This window comes from Pan troglodytes, chromosome 4, assembly GCF_028858775.2.
Source record: "Pan troglodytes isolate AG18354 chromosome 4, NHGRI_mPanTro3-v2.0_pri, whole genome shotgun sequence".
Lineage (NCBI taxonomy): Eukaryota > Metazoa > Chordata > Mammalia > Primates > Hominidae > Pan > Pan troglodytes.
Window position 1 is genome coordinate 74,282,114 of NC_072402.2, and position 22,204 is coordinate 74,304,317.

General features: G+C 37.0%; 1 protein-coding gene across 6 annotated transcripts in view; it reads left to right on the forward strand.

Moving 5' to 3' along the window:
- The window catches only part of LIFR (LIF receptor subunit alpha), a 118,228-nt gene that overhangs the window by 78,327 nt on the left and 17,697 nt on the right, over positions 1-22,204 (forward strand). For all 6 annotated transcript variants that reach the window (XM_016953394.4, XM_016953396.4, XM_016953393.4 and 3 more), the window contains exons 6-14: positions 2,859-3,033; positions 4,110-4,364; positions 8,186-8,315; positions 8,744-8,913; positions 10,720-10,865; positions 12,049-12,211; positions 15,274-15,344; positions 18,266-18,479; positions 21,072-21,251. In XM_016953394.4, coding sequence (XP_016808883.3) covers positions 2,859-3,033; positions 4,110-4,364; positions 8,186-8,315; positions 8,744-8,913; positions 10,720-10,865; positions 12,049-12,211; positions 15,274-15,344; positions 18,266-18,479; positions 21,072-21,251 — 1,504 coding nt within the window. The remainder of the gene's footprint in view (positions 1-2,858; positions 3,034-4,109; positions 4,365-8,185; positions 8,316-8,743; positions 8,914-10,719; positions 10,866-12,048; positions 12,212-15,273; positions 15,345-18,265; positions 18,480-21,071; positions 21,252-22,204) is intronic.

The following is a 22,204-nucleotide window of genomic DNA, read 5'->3' on the forward strand; positions in this document are numbered from 1 at the left end:
ATACAATGTAAGTGTTGTGTAAATAGTTGTTATACTGTATTGTCTAAGGAATAAGGACAAGAAGTGTCTGCACATGTTTAGCACAGATGCAAATTTTTTTCCAAGTATTTTTGATCCATAGTTGGTTGACCTCACAGATGTGGAGCGATGAATAGAGGGAGCCAACTGTCAGTAGTTATTTGCTATTGTAGATAGTCTCTGCTATCTATAATAGCTAGCTTGCAAATATAATTTGTTCTTTTAATTTAATTATTTAAAAATTTAAAAGCTTGTCAATTACTATTACTGAGAAGTTGTAGAGGAACTGGAACTTTCATACGTTACTGGACAGAGTGTAAAATGCTTACCAAAGGAATACATGGAGATACCACATTTATGAAAATGTCTATTCTGCACTCGTGCGTGATTACTAGTTTAACTGGGTGTAGAATTACAGGTTGGGAAATTTTGTCAAGATTTTGAAGGTATGATTCCATTGTTTCTTAGTGTGGATCAATCTTTATCTGTTCTTCTGGACACTCATTGGGCCCCTGTCAGTCTAAAAACACATGTGTGTCAGCTTGGGAATTTCTTGTTTTATTTCTTTGATTTGTCCTTCTCTGTCTTCTCCTTTTTTCTTAGAACTTCTGTTCTTCATGAACCTTCCACAACAATCCTCTAATTGTTTTTATCTTTCTTGTTTTCTATGTATTTTCTATTTTCTCAAATTTTTTCTAAACTGGATTTTGCATCCTGCTATTGAATTTCTATTCATATGTTTATTAATTTATAGAAGATCCTTTCTTTGAAAGGATTTATGTTATTTTTTTAATGTATCCAGTTTTTGTTTCATGATGCAATATCTTATCTCTGAGGATAGTAATGATTTAAATTTTTTTTCTACATGCCCTGTTTCCTCACAGTTTTTCTTTTTCTTTTCAATTATTGACTTTCGTATTAGAATTTCTTGTACACTTTCTGGTCATCCTGGTTGCTGCTCACAGTTAAGCGAGGGGCTGTTAAAAAATTTTTTTTAATCTAATTGGAACTTTGGTTTCTCTCGATAGGACTTGTTGATGGGGGCCTTCCCTCTAGAGCGATGAGGATGGGCTATGCAGGTGGCAAACGCCAAATATTATTTTAGGTATTTCATTTTGACATGTTCATGTGACTCAGAAAAGTTCATTTAGACTATTACCTGGTGAGGATTAGTCTGGCAAACCAGTATCCTGGGAGCTGAGCAGAGGAAGAAGGCATAGGTTAGCAATCCCCCTGTTTTTGGAATGATAGCCCCCATTCTAATCTCTTCCTAAAATTCTTCAATCCAAAGATATTCTGTTTTACTTTTCCAGAACATAAATCTTTATTCTTCTGCCAAGGTAAACGAAGGTAGTCCTTCGGTAGTGTGGATTGTGGGAAGGGATCTGGGTAGCCAACATATCTTCAAACAACTTTCAAGCAGTCCTGCTGTTTTGAGCTCTTTATTTCCAGGGGAGCCTGGGATAGCCACTCACTGAGCCCTTTGGCATTTCTGTGATAGAAACAAGCTGTTTTCCTGTATTTCCCATTGGATGCTTAAGATTTTGTTTTCTCAGGTCTTCTACATCAGTTACCATTATCCATCTGCTTTCCAGCTTCCAGATTTTAGTGATGTTGCTTTATTTCTATATTTTGTCTTTGTCCATTCACACCTTTAAAAAAAATCTGTTTACTCTTTGGAGTGATTTCAGGAGGTAAGGGAGAAGGAAATAGTTGTTTAATCTATTGTATTTACCTAGAAGTCCCAAGTTATCTTTTATAGCACCTCAATATTTTATTGAAATCTTGCTCATTTCTCACAATTGATAATAATTTGTATTAGTATAACTTACATATTTAATCTTCTATTTAAAAATAAAAGCAAATATATAGAATACTTATATAAAAAACAAATCTAGTCTAAAACTATTTTACTGAAATGCTGCCCCTCTCCTTGACTTAAACTTTTGAAAGTACAACCCCATTAATTACTTCTACTCTATGAAAAATTGAGATCATTAGGCAGTGGTATACAGGTTGAGCATCCCTAATCTGAAAATCCAAAACTCAAAATGTTTTAAAATTCAAAACTTTTTGAGCACCACCATGATGCTCAAAGGAAATGCTCACTGGAGCATTTCAGACTTGGGATTTTTGTTATTTTATTTATTTATTTTTTGTTGTTTTTAGACAGGATATCATTCTGCCACCCAGGCTGGAGTGCAGTTGCATGATCTCAGCTCACTGCAGCCTTGACTTTCCAGGCTCAATAGACCCTCCCACCTCAGCCTCCTGAGTTGCTGGGACTACAGGCACAAGCCAGCATGCCTGGCTAATTTTATTTTTTTATTTTTTATTTTTTAATTTTTTTGTAGAGATGGGGTTTCGCCGTATTGTCCAGGCTGGTCTTGTACTCCTGGGCTCAAGGGATCTGCCTGTCTCAGCCTCCCAAAGTGCTGGGTAAATTACAGGTGTGAGCCACTGTCCAGGCAGATTTTAGATTTTTAGATTAGAGATGCTCATCTGAGAAGTATATAATGCAATCTGAAAAGGTGCAAAATCCAACACACTTGTGGTCCCAAGGGATACTCAACCTGCATTTTCTTGCGTACCAAATTAAATGTTTCAATGAATAGCAACATCTTATATAATACATTAGGGCCTAAAGTTGAAGTAAACAAAAATGAATCATGATTATTGTTACCCTGCTATTATACCTTACACAAAACTGAGTTGTATTAAAGGACAAAACATAAACTTAGCTGATGATTGTATGGAATCTATTGTGTCTTTTAATTCTAAAGGAAAGCAAAACATATTGCTACTTGGAAATACAGTTTTGTGTTTGTGTTCATTTTTAGGTGACCCACAACACAACTCTGAATGGCAAAGATACACTTCATCACTGGAGTTGGGCCTCAGATATGCCCTTGGAATGTGCCATTCATTTTGTGGAAATTAGATGCTACATTGACAGTCTTCATTTTTCTGGTCTCAAAGAGTGGAGTGACTGGAGCCCTGTGAAGAACATTTCTTGTAAGCTTATATTTAAAGAATGTTTGTTTCAAATGAATTAAATTAGTCTCACTTAAGAGTAAGATTTAGTTTGAGCTTTCACTTCTCATAACCTCATTCAGCTGCATGAGGATTACCTGGGAGCGTCTAAGCCCACCATCCCTGGAGATTTTGATCAAAAAGTCTGAGATAGGCTTCAGGAATCTGTATTTTGAAAGAACTTTCTGAGTGGTTGGATAAACATCCAGGTTTGAAAATCACTGTCATAGGAATTGAAGAGCATTAAAAATTGTGTGTAGATGATACTGAGATGAAATCTATGTAAAAAAAAAAAAAAAAAAAAACAGTTCCCAATTTCTGGCTCACAGAGCAGATCCCTAGAGGCTGCATAGTTATTGCCAGGAACACGGGGATCTGCAAGCATACCAAAAAGCATCCGTACATTAAGTAAAACTCATATACAGGGAGAATGTTGGCAGTTTCGAATAGGGGGCCTGGAAAATTGTTGACCATAAAATGAAATCCTGAAAAGGCTGGTAGTCATTGTAGAGATAGATCACTCTATGGATAAAAGGATGAGAGGAAGGAAGGGGACTAGATTAAAGTAAATTGTTTTTTTAGGGTGTGGAGTACTTGGGCATATATTTAGGCCGATGGAAAGTAAGACATATGCCCTAAATACATTGAATAAAAGGAATGGAATTATTTAATTAGTGATTTTTGGGGGGTGTGGATTGTTCACATGTGTATATAAACCCACTGAATTTCAACCCTTAGACTTCTTAGACATAAACCTGTGGCATTAACTTTAGACACTGACCTGTAATCTGCTTCTGCTTCCTCACCATTATCCCTTCATAAGTAAATAAAACCACATACACTTTTTAAAAAATTTATCGTATATATCTTGCTCCTACAAAACCTGTGGAACACACCTTATCTTTGGACCATCATCATTACAAGGCACCTAACAGTTTGTAGTGTATATACTGGGCTATTTTAAAAGTCATCTTATGAAAAGAAAGTCTTAAAATGCAGAAAAGTTTATGTAAAATACTTCTATATAAAATGTTTATAATTCCTCTTTTTCTTTCTAGGGATACCTGATTCTCAGACTAAGGTTTTTCCTCAAGATAAAGTGATACTTGTAGGCTCAGACATAACATTTTGTTGTGTGAGTCAAGAAAAAGTGTTATCAGCACTGATTGGCCATACAAACTGCCCCTTGATCCATCTTGATGGGGAAAATGTTGCAATCAAGATTCGTAATATTTCTGTTTCTGCAAGTAGTGGAACAAATGTAGTTTTTACAACCGAAGATAACATATTTGGAACGGTTATTTTTGCTGGATGTAAGTATATGATTTTAAAGAGAATTCCTATTAACCTGTTTTGGTCTTCCTTGAAAGCCTTAATTCTTCTGGAGTGGGGGGTGGGAGGAGTGATTCTGTTTCTTTCTCATTTCTTTGTTCTTTAATATAAAGGCTATACAAAGGCACTAGAATATTTGCTTGTTTTAAAATGAATTGCAAGCTTGTTTTCCACATAACCTGTATCTGTGTAATTTGTTGGTTTTGTAATCAGATTTGAAACATCTAGCTTCTAATGTTTAGTTTAAATTCTTAGTTAACAGCTTTGTTAAGGATAGTATATAATATTTCTTAACCCTGCATTGTTTAGAAATTATGTGAATTCATTTTCCAGTTAAAGTATACCTTTTTTAAAGTATCTAAATTAAAGAAATTATAGCAATTTTACACAAAATCTTTCAGTAGCATAACATATCTTCTCCATCTTTTAACTATTATATTTGAGGAGAACAGGCTGGCAGGAGGACATGGGTGAGGGGAAACATACTCTCCCACTGCGTTCTATATATGTTGTATGCTCTGTCATTCAAGGTGTCTATTAACATGATCACCCCACAGTCTAAAATTCCATGGTATTTCCAAAAGTAGTTTGTTGTGGGCTGCCCTGCCCATGTGGCTTGTGTTGAATGTCCACAGATAAATATGTAGAATTTTTAGGTCTCAATTTTAGTTTTTCTGCCTCCCTTCCTTGTAGCAACTGTAATGTTTTGGTGTCACTGACAGCTTCATCTTTATCAGTGAGTCCCTTCCTCCCTTTATGCTGAATTAGAAGTCTGGGATTTTGGTCTAAAGGTCGCCTGAATAATGTGTATAAGATAGATTGACTAGATTGTATGATATTTCTTTTGATTCCTTAGTGCTTTTTCTTTCTTTCTTTTTATGATTCTCAGCTGTGGTCTAGATCAGCAGCTCTCTCGTTTACTCATACAGTACTTCGTGATGAATTTCATTCAGATACTGATGTATTCCCAAGGGAATAGCCGGGCTTAGGTGCTCGTCTCAGCTTGATGGCTGTAATCTGACTCTCTTTTTGTCTGCTCAGTAATGCATTTGGAATTCAAGTGAAAGTGAGGTTATGTTCAAATTTAAATCCTGGAAATCATATTATCCTTCTTAATGGAATGTTAGGAAATTACTTGCAACATTTCTCACAAGTAGTCCTGGAGTCTAAGTTGAGACCCAGTGGTATATGTAGTGAAGTTGCTTCGTGAGCAATACCAAAAGTGAGCTATTACTTAAAAGTATGAAAGAAGAAATTAAAACTTAAAAAATGAGACTGTGCACTGTTTCCATTTGTGTTATTTCAGACAGTGTTGTAATCTTTTATCATAGTAATAGAACAAGCTAATTTATAATTTAACCTTCATTTATAACGTTTGGAGGTTGAAATATTGTACAATATTTGTTGAGCAGCAGTAACATCTCCCTTCAGAGAGAACTTTTAGGAAATTTATAAGAGCAGGTTATTTCGTGAGTTACGTATCAGGATTCATTTATTTCCTTTCTTTATGGATATCCTGTTAAGCCACCATTTACTGAAAAGACTGAAAAGAAATTTAGGCCGGGTGTGGTGGCTTATGCCTGTAATCCCAGCGCTTTGGGAGGCTGAGGCGGGTGGATCACGAGGTCAGGAGATCGAGACCATCCTGGCTAACACGGTGAAACCCTGTCTCTATTAAAAAAAAATACAAAAAAATTAGCTGGGCATGGTGGCAGGCGCCTGTGGTCTCAGCTACTCGGGAAGCTGAGGCAGGAGAATGGCATGAACCCAGGAGGCGGAGCTTGCAGTGAGCTGAGATCGCACCACTGCACTCCAGCCTGGGTGACAGAGCGAGACTCTGTCTCAAAAAAAAGAAAAATTTATAATCGGCTTATTAGTTTTTCCCTACACACACGTCTGCGTGCACACACACCTACCCAATCAAAACCTGCTGGCGTTTTGATTGGGATTACATTAAATCCGTGGATCAATTTAGGAGAATTTTCATTCTTACAATATTTGTATCTCCCAAACTATGAACATGGTATATCCCTACATTTACTTGAGTCTTCTTTAATTCATCTTAATATGAGGTCTTTATGTCTTTTGGTAAATTTTTTCCTAGTGCTAGGTGTTTTCTGGTATTATTAAAAATGACTTTGTTTTTTAAATTGCATTTTCTATTGACTGGTATATAAAAATGTAGTTGATGTATACCTAGCTTTTAACCTAGTAGCTTCAGTTGATTAATTTATAAGTTAATTTCTTTGAAAAGAAAATTAGTACATTTCAAATACTGTCCTCTCAAATTTTTCCCCTTCTGTCTGTCCTTCTATTTATCTCTTATTTGCTCTTGTTATTTAGATTTTAATATTTCAACTTAATATCTACCAAATCCTAAAATAACCAGCATTTTAAATATATTCCATATTTTTGGTATGTGGTTTTAATAGAGTGACTGAATATTTGGCCTTAGATTTAAAACAATTTTCAGAATAAATATGTCAATGTTTGTTTACTTATCTAATTGTTAAACTCTCATATAAACACTCATTAATCCTCTTAATGTTACCTGAAATATCATTGAAGGATGTTATCCTTATCTCTGGGGAAGGTATGAAATTTTCCAAGTTTTGGTTGATAAACTAAGGAGTATTTTTTTTTAATTCAGGTTTGTGAAAAAAAAATTTTACAGAATTTTTAAACAAGTAGTTTTTTTAAAAAAGAACTTTTACCTAAAGTGAAAGATAGTTTGGATAAATATGGGAGAGGAAATACCAGTTTCTATATGTGTATGGTTAAACATGATTACAGAAATATGAATTTCTACAATAAGCAGTGTCAGACTGCAGACTTTTCATTTATCACTTTTTTTTTTTTTTTTTTTTTTTTTGAGACGGAGTATCGCTCTGTCGCCCAGGCCAGATTCCAGTGGCACAATCTGGGTTCAGTGCAACCTCCACCTCCCAGGTTCAAGCGGTTCTCCTGCCTCAGCCTCCCGAATAGCTGAGACTTCAGGGCACCCTCCACCACACCCGGCTAATTTTTGTATTTTTAGTGGAGACGGGGTTTCACCATGTTGGCCAGGCTGGTCTCAAACTCCTGACTTCAGGTGATTTGCCCACCTTGGCCTCCCAGAGTGCTGGGATTACAGATGTGAGCCACTGCACCTGGGCTCATTTATCACTTTGAAGGTCTCGTCTTAAAAAAAAAAAAATTTTCTTTTAATTTTTCTAGTCCTGCCTTAAAGCTAGGGAGAGCAGTTTTGATAAAGAGAAAAACAACAAAAGAGCCGCAGTCAGTTTGTATATACTGAGATGCAGAATTTTACCAAGAGTTTTCTAAACAACAGTACTTATAATGTATTTTAGAACTCTGAAACATGTAACATGACTTAATGATTTTCAATATGATTTGGTATTTCTTTTCGAATCACAGTATATTGATGATAGATGATAATACTTTTAACCTGTAGATTTCTCTGACAACATATTAGACACAGGTTTCTTTGAGAGATTTGGTAGCCTCTGAAATAGGATTAAGGGAAAAAAAGTGACAACTGATCTTTCAAGTTGCTACAGGGAGTTTCCAGATGAGCTAAGAGTCATTTTTCAGTATATTTTAATCTGTCAATTCTAATGTAATATGAACTCTGACAAGACATGCTACAGAGAGAATAATTCCTGCATTATTCAAAAGTAAAATGTAAATAGTAAATTATTTCATTTTTTAGGAAATTGTGGAAAACATTGACATTTCTAAAATATTATGTTTTCAGGGAAAATATATGTAATCATAAGTACCTGCATTTTTTTTCTGTTAGATCCACCAGATACTCCTCAACAACTGAATTGTGAGACACATGATTTAAAAGAAATTATATGTAGTTGGAATCCAGGAAGGGTGACAGCGTTGGTGGGCCCACGTGCTACAAGCTACACTTTAGTTGAAAGGTAATGATAACTGGGAAAAGATGTCAGATGGCAAGGAGTACGTTGGAGGTGCATGTTAAATGACATAGGGAACTGCACTAGATCATTTATGTTACAAACAAGATATAAAACCAAATATGCTGTATAAAATTACACTTATAAGTACTGCAGTTCAGCCACATGTACACTCAATTTTATGTCTCCTCTTTTAAGAAGCTTAGAATGAAGAACACTTGAACATGAACAGAGACTGTTTCTCGGTAGTAAACTTATGGCTGATTAATTTCTTCTATTTTCTGTATCACGTACATTTTCTTCTCTGAGTATGTAATATGCTTCTAATTAGAAATTTAAACTTTTTATACAAATTAAGTATTACGAATTTGCCCGTTTTTTCCTGCAATATTTATCTCTTGCCATTTTGAAATTATTTTTCTGTTAATTAACAGTTTTTCAGGAAAATATGTTAGACTTAAAAGAGCTGAAGCACCTACAAACGAAAGCTATCAATTATTATTTCAAATGCTTCCAAATCAAGAAATATATAATTTTACTTTGAATGCTCACAATCCGCTGGGTCGATCACAATCAACAATTTTAGTTAATATAACTGAAAAAGGTAAGCTGTACATAAACTAATGTCTTAAAAATAACTTTAGAAGTGGTGAAATGCTTTAATGAAAAATGCTTATAGGGATTACTTTTTGCTGATTATTTTCTTTATAGTTACTTAATATTAATTTCATAAATTTTATTTATAAAAACTTTAAATGTATAATTTCAAGTTTTACTATTTTATTGAATTTAAATACTTGAATTAGTAATTTACAAATAAACTGTAAGTAGCTCTTTCTGATAATTTTTGATTTCTGAAATATCTTCTGCCCAATTTTTAAAAACTTTTATTTTGAAGTAATTGTTGACTCACTGGTAGTTACAATAATAAGAGCCTTGTGAACCCATCCCCTGGCTATTCCCAGTGGTGTCATCTTATATAATTCTAGTACAATATCAGAACCAGGGAATTGACACTCTTAAAACACTGTTAACTAGACTACTGACCTTGCTCAGTTTTTATGTGCATTCATTTGTACTCGTGTGTGTGTGTGTGTGTGTGTGTGTAGTTCTATGCAATTTATAGGTATAGATTCAGGTAACCACCACCACATGCAAGATACAGAACTGCCCTGTCACTACAAAGGAACTTGCTCATGTTGCCCTTCCAGCATCCCCTGTACATACAGTCACATCCCTGTGCCTTGACAACAACGAATCTATTATTCATCTCTGTTGTTTTATCAGTTTGAGATTGTTACATAAGTAAAATCATACAGTATGCAGTTTGGCATTTTTTTTTAAGGATGTCCTGGAGAGCCATCCATGTTGTTGTATGTATTAATAGTTCGTCCCTTTTATTACTGACGATTTCTGCATTTTTACCAATCATATTAATATATAGCTCCAAATAAAAATAAAATGTGCTTGGTCTTTTTGGTATTCATTCCCATGGTCCATGTGCATTAACACTCCATGTCAGGCTCGCAGCACACTGAGCAACGGCCTAGACCTTCTCTTAGAGACTCAGGCAGGGGAGAAAGGGCCTAAACCGAAGGCATGTCTCATACAGTCTCACAGCTGATTAGTAGATGATCCTGTTGCCTTATTTGTAAGCATAAGTCACTTTTATCAGTTATTCTTTCCTGTCGTCTTTGCGATTTCTGGATTTTTCCTAGTGTCACCATGGCTACATTTTATCCTTGCATGGTAGTATTTGTATGTATTTGTCTGCCCTCTGCCATTTCAGCCTTATTTCCCATGTGATTCTTTCCCGCCACTCAACTGGGCATACACACTATCACCAGTGTAATATGCAGTTTGCCTCGCTGTACCTTCATTATTGGCATCTCTGCCTAAAATGCTTTTCTGCATTTTTTTTTGGCTAATTTTTGTCTGATTCTTCCTGCATAGCTCATCTTAAGTTCCATCTTCACTGTAAGACTTACCTTACCATGCTTACATTTACATAGTGGTTAATATCTGTATCATTCATTTAGAACTTAGCATTTATATTCTTATTAATTATCTTTCTTTCTTTTTTCTTTTCTTTTTTTTTTTTTTTTTTTTTTGGTCATTCCCTAAGTAAATTAGAAGTTCCTTAAAGGTAGATACTGTGATCTTAACTACCTTTGAGTATTCCTGACACTAATTTAAGAGCTTTGAGCATGATCGATTGTTTAAAAATGTTGGCAAGATGTCAGTAGTAGAAATTAGGTTTGTCAATTCCACAAATACTGGATAGGATGTTGTTGGTCAGCACTAATGATGCCTCGTTGTTTTTTATGTTTTCTTCTTATTTGTCATATTAGAAGATAGTTTTTCCCTTTAAGTAAGTGTTTAAAGTAATCTTTAAAAATTATATTTGCAGTTTATCCCCATACTCCTACTTCATTCAAAGTGAAGGATATTAATTCAACAGCTGTTAAACTTTCTTGGCATTTACCAGGCAACTTTGCAAAGATTAATTTTTTATGTCAAATTGAAATTAAGAAATCTAATTCAGTACAAGAACAGGTAAGATTCTCCTAAAGACTTCCTTTGTGATTATTTTGGATAAAATAGTTCTCAAAAAGAATTAAGCAAATTGATAGGCTTAAGCTCTCAGATTATTTATTATAGAGATTTACTAAGAACCAAGAAAGACATTACTATCCGTGTAATAACAGCATTGTATCATTTGAAAAACAATTGTAAATATGACTTTTACTCCTCAGAATGTTCCCAGATGCAGTATAGTACCTGGCACATAGCTGGTGCTCCGTAAATTTGTGAATGAATGAGTAGTTTTTGCTGTAACTTTTAGCATCATTAATGGATGAATTGGCACTAGACAGCAGAAGCGATTTTTTAAAACTGTGAAGTGTGGCAGTGGGAACAAGCTGTAATTGGTACTTAAAAGTCACAACATGACTTTTTAGTACATTTTAAATATTTAGGTTGACTTTTATATTATATTATCTTGTAATTTGTGGTAAGTCTGAAATAAATGAGGTGTACTTAACTATTCATTTGGAAATTTACTGATGTCTAGAAAATCAGTCACAACTGTAAAATATAACCTGAAAACCTTCTTTGTAATGTTTTGGGGAGCTCAGAGGCTTTTGTGAAACAGGCAGATATTCAAGTTTGTTTAGAAATGTTTCATTTTAACTATATTTACTTAGTTTAAGGAAGTATTTGTTGAATATTTGCTACATGTTTAGCATCATACTAGAAGTTCTAAGTGTCATATTAACAAAGATGCACAAAAGGTAATGCCTGCCTCCAAGAAACTTCCAAATATCATCCAAATAATACATTTATTCCTCACAGTCATCTCAAATTATAAATCACATTAAGGTTTATTGCATCACCATTAGCCCTTTGATTATCAAAATTATATAATCCTTTAGATAATTTAATTGACCATTATTACTTAGAGCCAGTATTTGGATTAAAAAGATAACCCAATTTTTTTATTACTATTACAGGGCATAATTTCATTGGCTTGGCAGGTATATAAGAATTAAAATATTACAGTGGATAAACTGCTTTGGGTGTTACATATACAAACTCATTGACATTCCGTTGGTTTGTGTTACAAATGTGAAGGCTTTCTTACCAAAAAAAAGTGTATGTATGTGTATGTATATATATATATATATGTATTCATACACATAATATATACATATATATATATTTATTTGTTTTCCAATAGCGGAATGTCACAATCAAAGGAGTAGAAAATTCAAGTTATCTTGTTGCTCTGGACAAGTTAAATCCATACACTCTATATACTTTTCGGATTCGTTGTTCTACTGAAACTTTCTGGAAATGGAGCAAATGGAGCAATAAAAAACAACATTTAACGACAGAAGCCAGTAAGTTAACTAAGTGATGTATGGCTAATAATTACTGTGTATTCTGAAGTTTTACAACTTCTTTAAAAAGAAGATGTTGGCCGGGTGCAGTGGGTCACACCTGTAATCCCAGCACTTTGGGAGGCCGAGGTGGGCAGATTACCTGAGGTTGGGAGTTTGAGACCAGCCTGACCAATATGGAGAAACCCCATCTCTACTAAAAATACAAAATTAGCTGGTCATGGTGGTGCATGCCTGTAACCCCAGCTACTTGGGAGGCTGAGGCAGGAGTGAATCGTTTGAATCTGGGAGGCGGAGGTTGCAGTGAGCCAAGATTGCGCCATTGCACTCCAGCCTGGGCAACAAGAGTGAAACTCCGTCTCTAAATAAGAAAAAAAAAATGCTGTTAGAGTCCTTAAAAGTGGGGGAATGTTTAGATAAATTATATAATACCTGCTAATAAAATATCACAGATATTTTAAATGATAGTTTTGAAATTTTGTCATAGTATAGAAAAATGATTGGCATAAATTATGAGAAAGCCAGGGCTCCTCTATCTGTACTACGATTGCCACCATATTACGATAATGCATAGAATGATTTTTCTCCCATTCTTTTCTGCTTGGAATTTTAATTATGCTTTTAACTCATTGGCCTTTTTTTTAAAAAAAAAAAAACAATTACTAAAAAAGAGAATTTGTTAGTTTTTATTTGTGACCTAGACCTGAGAAATGTTGTGGCTAAAAGGTCTTGAACTTCAGTTTCTGTAGTATACCCAGGTCAAGTTAGGTATAAAATCAGGTAACTGGTTTTCTAAATATGATAATTTCCAAAGACAGAATGATATTCTATCTTCAAATAACCAGACGTCAGGTGTAAAAAAAAAAAAAAAAAAAAAAACTCAGAAATAGGTTTAATTTTTTATTTTTTTGAGACAGAGTCTCACTTTGTCACCTAGGCTGGAGTGCAATGGCGTGATCTCGGCTCACTGCAATGTCCGCCTCCCGGATTCAAGTGATTCTCCTGCCTCAGCCTCCCAAGTAGGGGCCCCACCACCACGCCCGGCTAATTTTTGTATTTTTAGTAGAGATGGGGTTTCACCGTGTTGGTCAGGCTGGTCTCGAACTCCTGACCTTGTGATGTGCCTGCCTTGGTCTCCCAAAGTACTGGGATTACAGGCGTGAGCCACTGTGCCCGGCCAAAATAGGTTTAATTTTTAGGAATCATTTAACAAAAGATAGCAAGAGCTTTATTTATATTATGCAGTATAATACTTCCTCCAAAAATTTAAGAAATAGCAAAACAAATAAATGATAGATGTTAATCTAGATTTTTGCCTCTCCACATGAAGACATGTGAAGAATAGAGATGAGGGCATTTTGCGACATGTGTAAGAATTACTTGTATCATCAAAAGTGAAAGCTATGCATGAGTACAGAGAGGGAGGATATGAGGTATCTATTGCTGTGCAACAAATTACCCTAAAATTCAGTGGCTTAACACAGCAGATGTTTATGATCTTCCCATTTCTATGGGTTAAAAATCCAGGAGCAGCTTAGCTGGATCTCTCTCACTTGGAGTCTTTCATGAGGCTGCAGTCAGGAATGTGGGTGGGGACTGCAGACTTCACTGGGGCTAGAGGATCCACTTTCAAGATGGTTCACTCATGTGGCTAATGGCAGGAGGCCTCAGTTCCTCACCTTGTGGGCCTCTCTCTAGGCCTGCTTAAGTGTGCTCATGACATGGCAGCCAGTTCCTCCCAGAGCCGGTGACTGAACAGTATCTTTTATGCTCTAAAATCGGAAGTAACATACCATTATGTCTACTGTACACTGTTGGTCACACAGGCCAACCCTGATGCAGTGTGGGAGGGCACCACGCACATGGGGATTATTGGTCATTTTGGAGACTAGCCACTGTAGGAGTTTTTGCCTTCAGTTAATGAGCTGTTGTCTCCAAGAGGAAACATCTTATTTGCACCTCATTAAGATGAAGGCATCAATTTACTCAACAAATATTTACTGAGTATGCATTACAGATTGAACATACGTAATCTGAAAACCTGAAATGCTCCAAGATCCAAAACTTTTTGAGCACCACCAGGATGCCACAAATGGAAAATTCCACACTTAAGTACTTAACACAAATTTGTTTCATGCACAGAATTATTTAAAATATTGTATGAAATTACCTTCAGGCAGTGTGTATAAGGTGTACGTGAAACATAAATGAATTTTATGTGTTCTTGGATCCCATCCTCCAAGATATTTCATTAGGTATATGCAGATATTCTACAATTAGAAAAAATCCAAAATCTGAAACACTTTTGCTCCCAAGCATTTTGGATAAGGGATACTCAACCTGTATGTGTCTGGAATTGTTCTAGTTAGCAGTGATATAGCAGCAGATAAAACAGAGATCTCGGCCTATGGAGTTTGTAGGATCCAGGACTAGAAATAAATTTATATATATACACATCTATATGTATGTATGTACACACAAAGACACAGACACATCAGTTTATCAGCTGGTGACAAATGCCACAGAGGAGAGGAAGTGATAGGAATAGAGGCTGAGGGATAAGGAGGGGGTGAAGGGAATGGCAGTTTTAAATAGGGTAGTTAGAAAAGACCTCACTAATAAGGTAATACTCAAGCTGAGATACAAAGATGAGGAAGCATGCCATATTGTTTTTATCTAGGAGAAGAGAGTTGTAGGCAGAGGAAGAGAGGGTACAGAAGATGCAGAGAGCCTGAGGCAGTTGTGTCTTTGGCATATCTGAGGGACAGCCAGGAAGCCAGTGTGTGGCCAAGAAAGGAGGGAGTGAGAGGATGTGAGGCAGAGGGGAACCCAGGGAATCAGTACAGCTGGCCTGCAGGTAGATTTTCACCCATTCGAAGGGGCCGTGTGTTTTGCAAAAGTTGTTGAGAGCTTAGATTTTCCATTGCTTCATTTTCTAAGTGGAAGCCACTGAACTGCTTCACGTTTTATTGAGAATTCCAAATATCCTAGAAAAAAAATGCCAAGCACCATATACATATAGTATGTGTCTTCAGATATTAACTTTAAAATCTCCTTTTTAGGTCCTTCAAAGGGGCCTGATACTTGGAGAGAGTGGAGTTCTGATGGAAAAAATTTAATAATCTATTGGAAGGTAAATATCTAATTTTTCTGTGAACATTTACATTACTTTGCTAAACCGCTTAACTTACGCATGGTACTTGGGTTATCAAGGAGCTGAAACTTCCCAGACTGGCTTTTGTTGCAATATTGGTGAGAATCTAACCTGGTTCCTAAACCCCGCAAATTCCTCATCACTCCTAACTCCCCACAGTCATTTGAGGATCTCCTGTGTCAGATCTGAGCCTTCTCGAGTTTGATCTTATAAGGCCTGTAAAGGACCTGAAGATTTCATGAATTCCATCTCCCTCACTTCAGTCAGAATCTGTAGGTTAGAATCCTAAGTGTTTGTTATATTTTTTTCTATTAATAGGAAAGTAAACTTTTATATATTTCATGTGTAATTTATTTCCCTTCAATAAATTGCATTATAACATGCCAGTTATAAAGTTTTGTATGATTTTGTAAAGTATTTAGATGAAATATGAATTGCATATTTTACTAATTTTTCTCTGCTGGAACATTTTTTTTGCCATATTTTTAAGTATTTTATGAATATCAAAAACATGAACAATTGTTTTCTATATTAGATTTTACACAAGCAGTCATAATAGGATTCCTTTAAATAGTGAATTTTTTTATGGAAAGTGAAACATAATTTTATTTAAAAAAACTTTTGACGTCGATACAGCTTTGAGTAAAGTGAAGTGTACATGCAGGTTCAATGTGAGTTCCATTGCTTTGAGATTGTATTTGACTGTTACATCCACTCTTGATTAGAAAATCCCCCGGCTACTCTCAGTTGCCTGTCAGATTTCATGATAATATAGCAACGATTATACAATTTACTTCAATATAGGAAAGTTTGAAATATTGTTCAAACTAGACGAAAACTTAAGACTAAAAACATTGAAATGATTTAGATTCTAACTTCATTATCTATGCTGATGGTGCCGCCATTTGCCAAGTCAGAGTGTGTTCGGGTAGAAATTATGTTGTTTTGGTCATAGTGAGTTTTCAAAAGGTATGCCACTGGGATATCATGAGTAGAGTTCAGTAGGCGGTTTGATATATGTAAGGCTCTGGAGCTCAGGGGAGAGGTTGGCACTGAAAACAGCTTTGAGTAGCATATAAATGGGATCACTTGGAGATGCAAGGTGAAAAGTGGGCCAGGGATGGAGCCCAGGTGACAGCAGCATGCATAGAACCAGCAGAGGAGGAGGAACCAGCAGAGGAGATGGGGAAGGTTTAGAGGGGCAGGAACAACGAAGAAAATAGAATTAGAGAAGCTGGGGGAGGAGGACATTTCAAACAGTGTGTGGTCTGGAGTATCCCAAGAAGCCCATAAGTCTTAGGACTAAAGCCTGCCCCTTAGAGCAGGCCATTTGGAGCATCACAGAGACCTCTGCTGGAGCGGAGTGTTTCGCAGTGTTACATCATCCTCAGTCTTGACCAGAGAGCCCCATACATTGGTGTATAAATTAAGGCAGTTGTTATGAAAAGCAGTTCAGTATAAATGAAGAGGTTTGAATGTTCATTTGTTTTTATACAGTAAGTTCGCTTTTAGAAATTCATATTAAAAATTTCTATGAAAAAGAAAAAAAAGTGGCACAAAAAAGTTCACCAAAATATTTGTTTTAGTATTGTGAAAAATTAGAAACAACTTAAATTTCATTTATTTAAGGGATATTCAAGTACACTGGTAAAAATGCTACATAAGACATAAAACCATGAAAATGTATATAACTGTATTATGGACAAGCGTATATTAGCATATATTATGGAAAAGTAAAAAGTAAAATGGTGTAATATGATTAAAACAATGTTAATAAAAAAATCTATACCTAGAAAAACAACTTGAAAGAAATATCAAAATGAAAGAATACTTAAGAGGTGGGAATATGGGAGATTTTTACTTGTTTCAACTTCTATATATTTTCCAAATTTTCTGTAGTGGGCATGTAATACTTTAAAATGAGAAAACAATGTTTAGAAAAAAACCCATGATGCTATTTTTTTAAAATGTTTTGTTTGTTGCTAAGTAGAGCAGTGCTTCTGGATAGTTTTAAAAGTTTTGCTCCTGAAAAATGTGGAGATAAATATTGTTTTTTATTCACTTAATTTTTAAATTTTTGTGTACTCTTACTGCTTATAGCAAGTATAGTTTTTCTTCAGTGTCTCTTTCCTGATTTACCCTGCTCCCAGTGGATTTTAAATCTGTGTTTTACACTGTTGAGAGATTCATTTTTGCTGTTGTTGTTGTTGAGACAGAGTCTCGCTCTTTCAACCAGTCTGGAGTGCAGTGGCACAAACTCAGCTCACTGTGACCTCCACCTGCCAGGTTCAAGTGATTCTCCTGCCTCAGCCTCCTGAGGCGCCACCATGCCTGGCTAATTTTTGTCTTTTTAGTAGAGACAGGGTTTCATGTTTGTCATGTTTGGCAGGCTGGTCTCGAACTGCTGACCTCATGATCTGCCTGCCTCGGCCTCCCAAAGTGCTGGGATTATAGGCGCACTTGTCCAGCTTCATCTTTTCTGATACTACCTTGTAACTAGTTGTTTTTTGTTTTCGAGATGGAGTCTCGCTCTGTTGCTCAGAGTGGAGTACAGTGGCATGATCTTGGCTCACTGCAACCTTCACCTCCTGGCTTCAAGTGATTGTCCTGCCTCAGCCTCCCAAGTAGCTGGGATTACAGGCACTCACCACCACACCTGGTTAATTTTAGTATTTTTGGGAGAGACTGGGTTTCACCATGTTGGCCAGGCTGGTCTCGAACTCCTGACTTCAAGTGATCCACCTGCCTTGGCCTCTCTAAGTGCTGGAATTATAAGCGTGAGTCACCATGCCTGGCCAACCTTGTTATTGTTAATATAGCGTCCAGTTTAAACCCAATTACCTTGCCTAGTCACAGTCACGTTTTGCAGGGTTTTATAACAATTTGTCTGTTTTTCATAGCCTTTACCCATTAATGAAGCTAATGGAAAAATACTTTCCTACAATGTATCGTGTTCATCAGATGAGGAAACACAGTCCCTTTCTGAAATCCCTGATCCTCAGCACAAAGCAGAGATACGACTTGATAAGAATGACTACATCATCAGCGTAGTGGCTAAAAATTCTGTGGGCTCATCACCACCTTCCAAAATAGCGAGTATGGAAATTCCAAATGGTGAGTGCTTGAGATTATTTAGTATATAAGAACAGGAAACTAAAGTGAGAAATGTCTGATGTTACTTGCTCTTTTGTCATGTCAGCCTTCTTCTCGTATACCTTGTTGCTGCTGACCTAGAAGGCAGAATGAGCAGATTGATGTCTACAGTTCATTGAGAAAGAAGTCATTAGTATTGACTTGAAGCATGTGCACTGATGGATACAATCATTACTGTACTCAGTAACTATAGTGGATAATATTGGAGAGTTACAGTGGTGGATAGTACTTTTAGGAAGAAATATTTTAAGAGTTTATTCAAATGACATTCAGACGCTTCTCCAAGACACTTCCCCAAGACTAGGAAAGTTTATTTTAGGTCAGCTAGGCTGTTTTGCAAATTGTTGGGCAGGAGAAAAAAAAAACGCTTATTTTAATTAGCACCTTTTTTGATAAGAAATTCCTTATTAATAGAAATTCTTTATTGATTAAAAAAAGTCTTCTTAAGGTATAAATTAGATCTTCAATATAGGCCTTAGAAAAACAACTGTGGTGTAGTTTTTAAAATTTAGTGCCTTTCTTTAAATTTTACAGATGTCCAGTGATTAATACATTCTTCCCAGCTTCTACCTTGACAACTTTGAGAGTTATGAGCTTTAAACGGCCACTTCCACCTCTTCTTCCACTGACCTCTGTGCTCCAGTCATTTTCTGCCTACCCACCTTTGCTCTCTTGCCCCGATATGGGAGCACCTTTCTATAACCACAGCTCCTAGAGGAAGAAAAATTGGTCCAGTTAGGGTCCTCTAAGTAGCTTTCCAACTCCAGTTTGAGGCTGTTTCTTATTGTTACTTGACTGCATCTTTGTTCTCTTTGAGTCAGTCATAGGAGAATTAGGAGGAAGGAAGGGGAAAAACAAAGTGCATTTCAGAGATACAAACCCCAGGCAGCAGTGCTGCTGGAGATGCACAGGGGTTGTGGCAGGTGCTGGGAGGAGGGGCTTAATAATGGCTTCTTCATTTTGGCCTGGCAAAAATAACAAAATAAAAAACGAAGGAGACAGAGATGTGAACATCCATAAGAAGATAACATACTGATTTAGATTATATGTTTCATTGCACTCACAATGCTAGGCAATAGCTATGTTGTCTTTTAATTCAGGAAACATAATCCTACCTTTTCTGTGTATCCCTTAGAAAATGGTAATTTACAGAACTAGCAATTCTGTCATCAGCTTCCAGACACTTTCTGAAACCCCAGAACAAATCCTCATTCCTTGAGGATTTCCCGAGTGGAGGGAGGCTCTGCAGCCTCAACTCAGGTTTACACTGTGGCTTTTTAATCACGTTGAGCAAAAAAAGCTGTTATGTCCGAAGTGTTCTCTATTCTCAGCCAAATTGTTGTCTTGCGTTTAGTAGTAGTTGCTTTATGAATGTACATTTTGTTCAAAAAACTTGTCTGTGTTTGTTTTTACTGAACCCTTAAATATAAATCAGTTATAGCTATTAGTGACTTTCTCCTGTTACAGTGGGTAATGTCTGTGTTGGTTTTACTGACCCCTCTCTGTAGCCTGTGGGTGATTAAGTACTCTGCCATGGCTGCATCCCATCAAGGGCCGCTCACCTGCAGTTTGCAGGCTCCTGAGCATCTGGCTCCTGCGACAATTACTTGTCTAAAAATTTATTCTTAGAAATAATCAAAAACCTTTCTATGTTTGTTTTTACTGAACCCTTAAATACAAATCAGTTATAAAATCTACTTCTTTTCTCCTGTTACGGTGGGAAATTTTCTTCTCCCTTTTGACCACGCTGCCCTATCTTCTACCCCAATTCTTCACCCCCAGCCTGGGGTTCCACTTCTTACCTAGGCCAAGATCTGGCAAGACAGGGAAACAAAACCTTGCCAGGGCCTCTGCGCCTGTCTTCTGCCCTCAGCCTTTGCCCCTTGCCCCTTGGTATCTCCTAGGACGCTGTGCAGGCTTCTCCTTCTCAGTGTCCACACTGGCCATCCCACCTCATCGCCTCTGGGTGTCTCCACAGCTTTCTCCCTTGCCCCCACCCTACCCCTGGTCAGCCAGGCAACCCCTTCAGCCCAGCTCTTGGGCTGCAGTCTTCGTTGAAAGAAAGAGGGGGCTAGTTCTTCTGCTGTTTCCACAAGTTTGTTGTGTGCCCACTCTGCACATTGTACTGGGCCCCGCTTGTTCTCTGCACACATTCATAGTGAGTGATGAGAGGAGGGCTTCAGACTGTCCACTGTCCCCTCCCCAGTCTCCCTCTCCCACCCTGTCCCAGCCAGTGTCCTTAGCTGCGTCCTTCCTGGGCCTTGATCTTGATGTCCTAGCCCCAGTATGTCACTACCTGATCCTAGGCGCTTTTTAAAAACCACTTTCTTTGAGCTGCTGTGTTAATCTATGTATACAGGTAAGTGCTACAGTTGTTAAAATGAAAATAACAGAGCAACACTTCTAATCTTTGCTCTAGGTTTATCTAGTTTGAGCACTATTTTATAATTTCTTCACAGTGAAGTGATTTTTCTAACTCATGTCCATTTTTATGAGCTTTGCCTTATATTATTGTTTCTAATGCCAGTAAAATATCCTCCTTTCTTATTGAAGATGATCTCAAAATAGAACAAGTTGTTGGGATGGGAAAGGGGATTCTCCTCACCTGGCATTACGACCCCAACATGACTTGCGACTACGTCATTAAGTGGTGTAACTCGTCTCGGTCGGAACCATGCCTTATGGACTGGAGAAAAGTTCCCTCAAACAGCACTGAAACTGTAATAGAATCTGGTAAGATGAATTAGTGTCTCTCAATTAAGTTCTACAAAATATTTTTAAAAGGCAACACGTAAGACTGGGTGCAGTGAAGTGATTCTCTTTACTGCTGGATGGGTATAAATAGGTTTGACTTTCCTGGGAGGGTAGTTGTGGCAGCACATGGAAGGATCCAAACCCTTTGATCTGGTAATTACTGGTCTAGAAATTTATTCTTAGAAATAATCAGAGAACAACACAGATTTAATCTAAGAATGTTCATGACAGTATTATTGATAATTGTGAAAAATTAAAAACCCAAATAGCAAATAAGGGAATGAGTAAATGATGGTACACCTATAAAATGGAATGTTAAGTAACATTAAAAATTATGTGGAAAATTAAATAAATGTTCATGAAAAAAAAAACTACGGAACTGTAGCCTGGTCTCACACAAGGGCCTTTGCCTTGTTTGCCCAGGGTCCAGGTTACCAAGGTTAGGGAGAGACTGAGCACAAAGACCGTGAACCCCTTACCACTTAACCCTGATGCAGGGCAAGGGGGCATCGGCTGGACTGAGCACAGTGTGGGTGGGAGGCCTTGCGTTCCATGAGCCTGATGCTCAGGAGCTTGTGAGCTGCCGGTGAGTAACCCTCTATGGGATGCAGCCTGAGAAGTTTTTCCACAGAGGAGTGTTTAATAACCTACAGGCTAATCCAGCCTTGTCCTTAGGAATTAGAGCCCTCTCTCCAATATCATCGTTGTTTTCCTGGCACAATGGGAGTGTATCCTGCCTGTCCCCATGGGATTTCTGGACCCTGTAGCCTGTCAGTAGTGATGCTTCGTGATCATTCCTGTCTCCTGCCTCCCTCGCGTGTTAGGGAAGTGCAGAAGAGCAAGCAGCCTGCTCCTTACCTCTCTCTCAGGGAACACTTTCTACTTGCTTACTGTTTCTCTCTCAGATGATGAGGATGGGTCCCATTCATTGG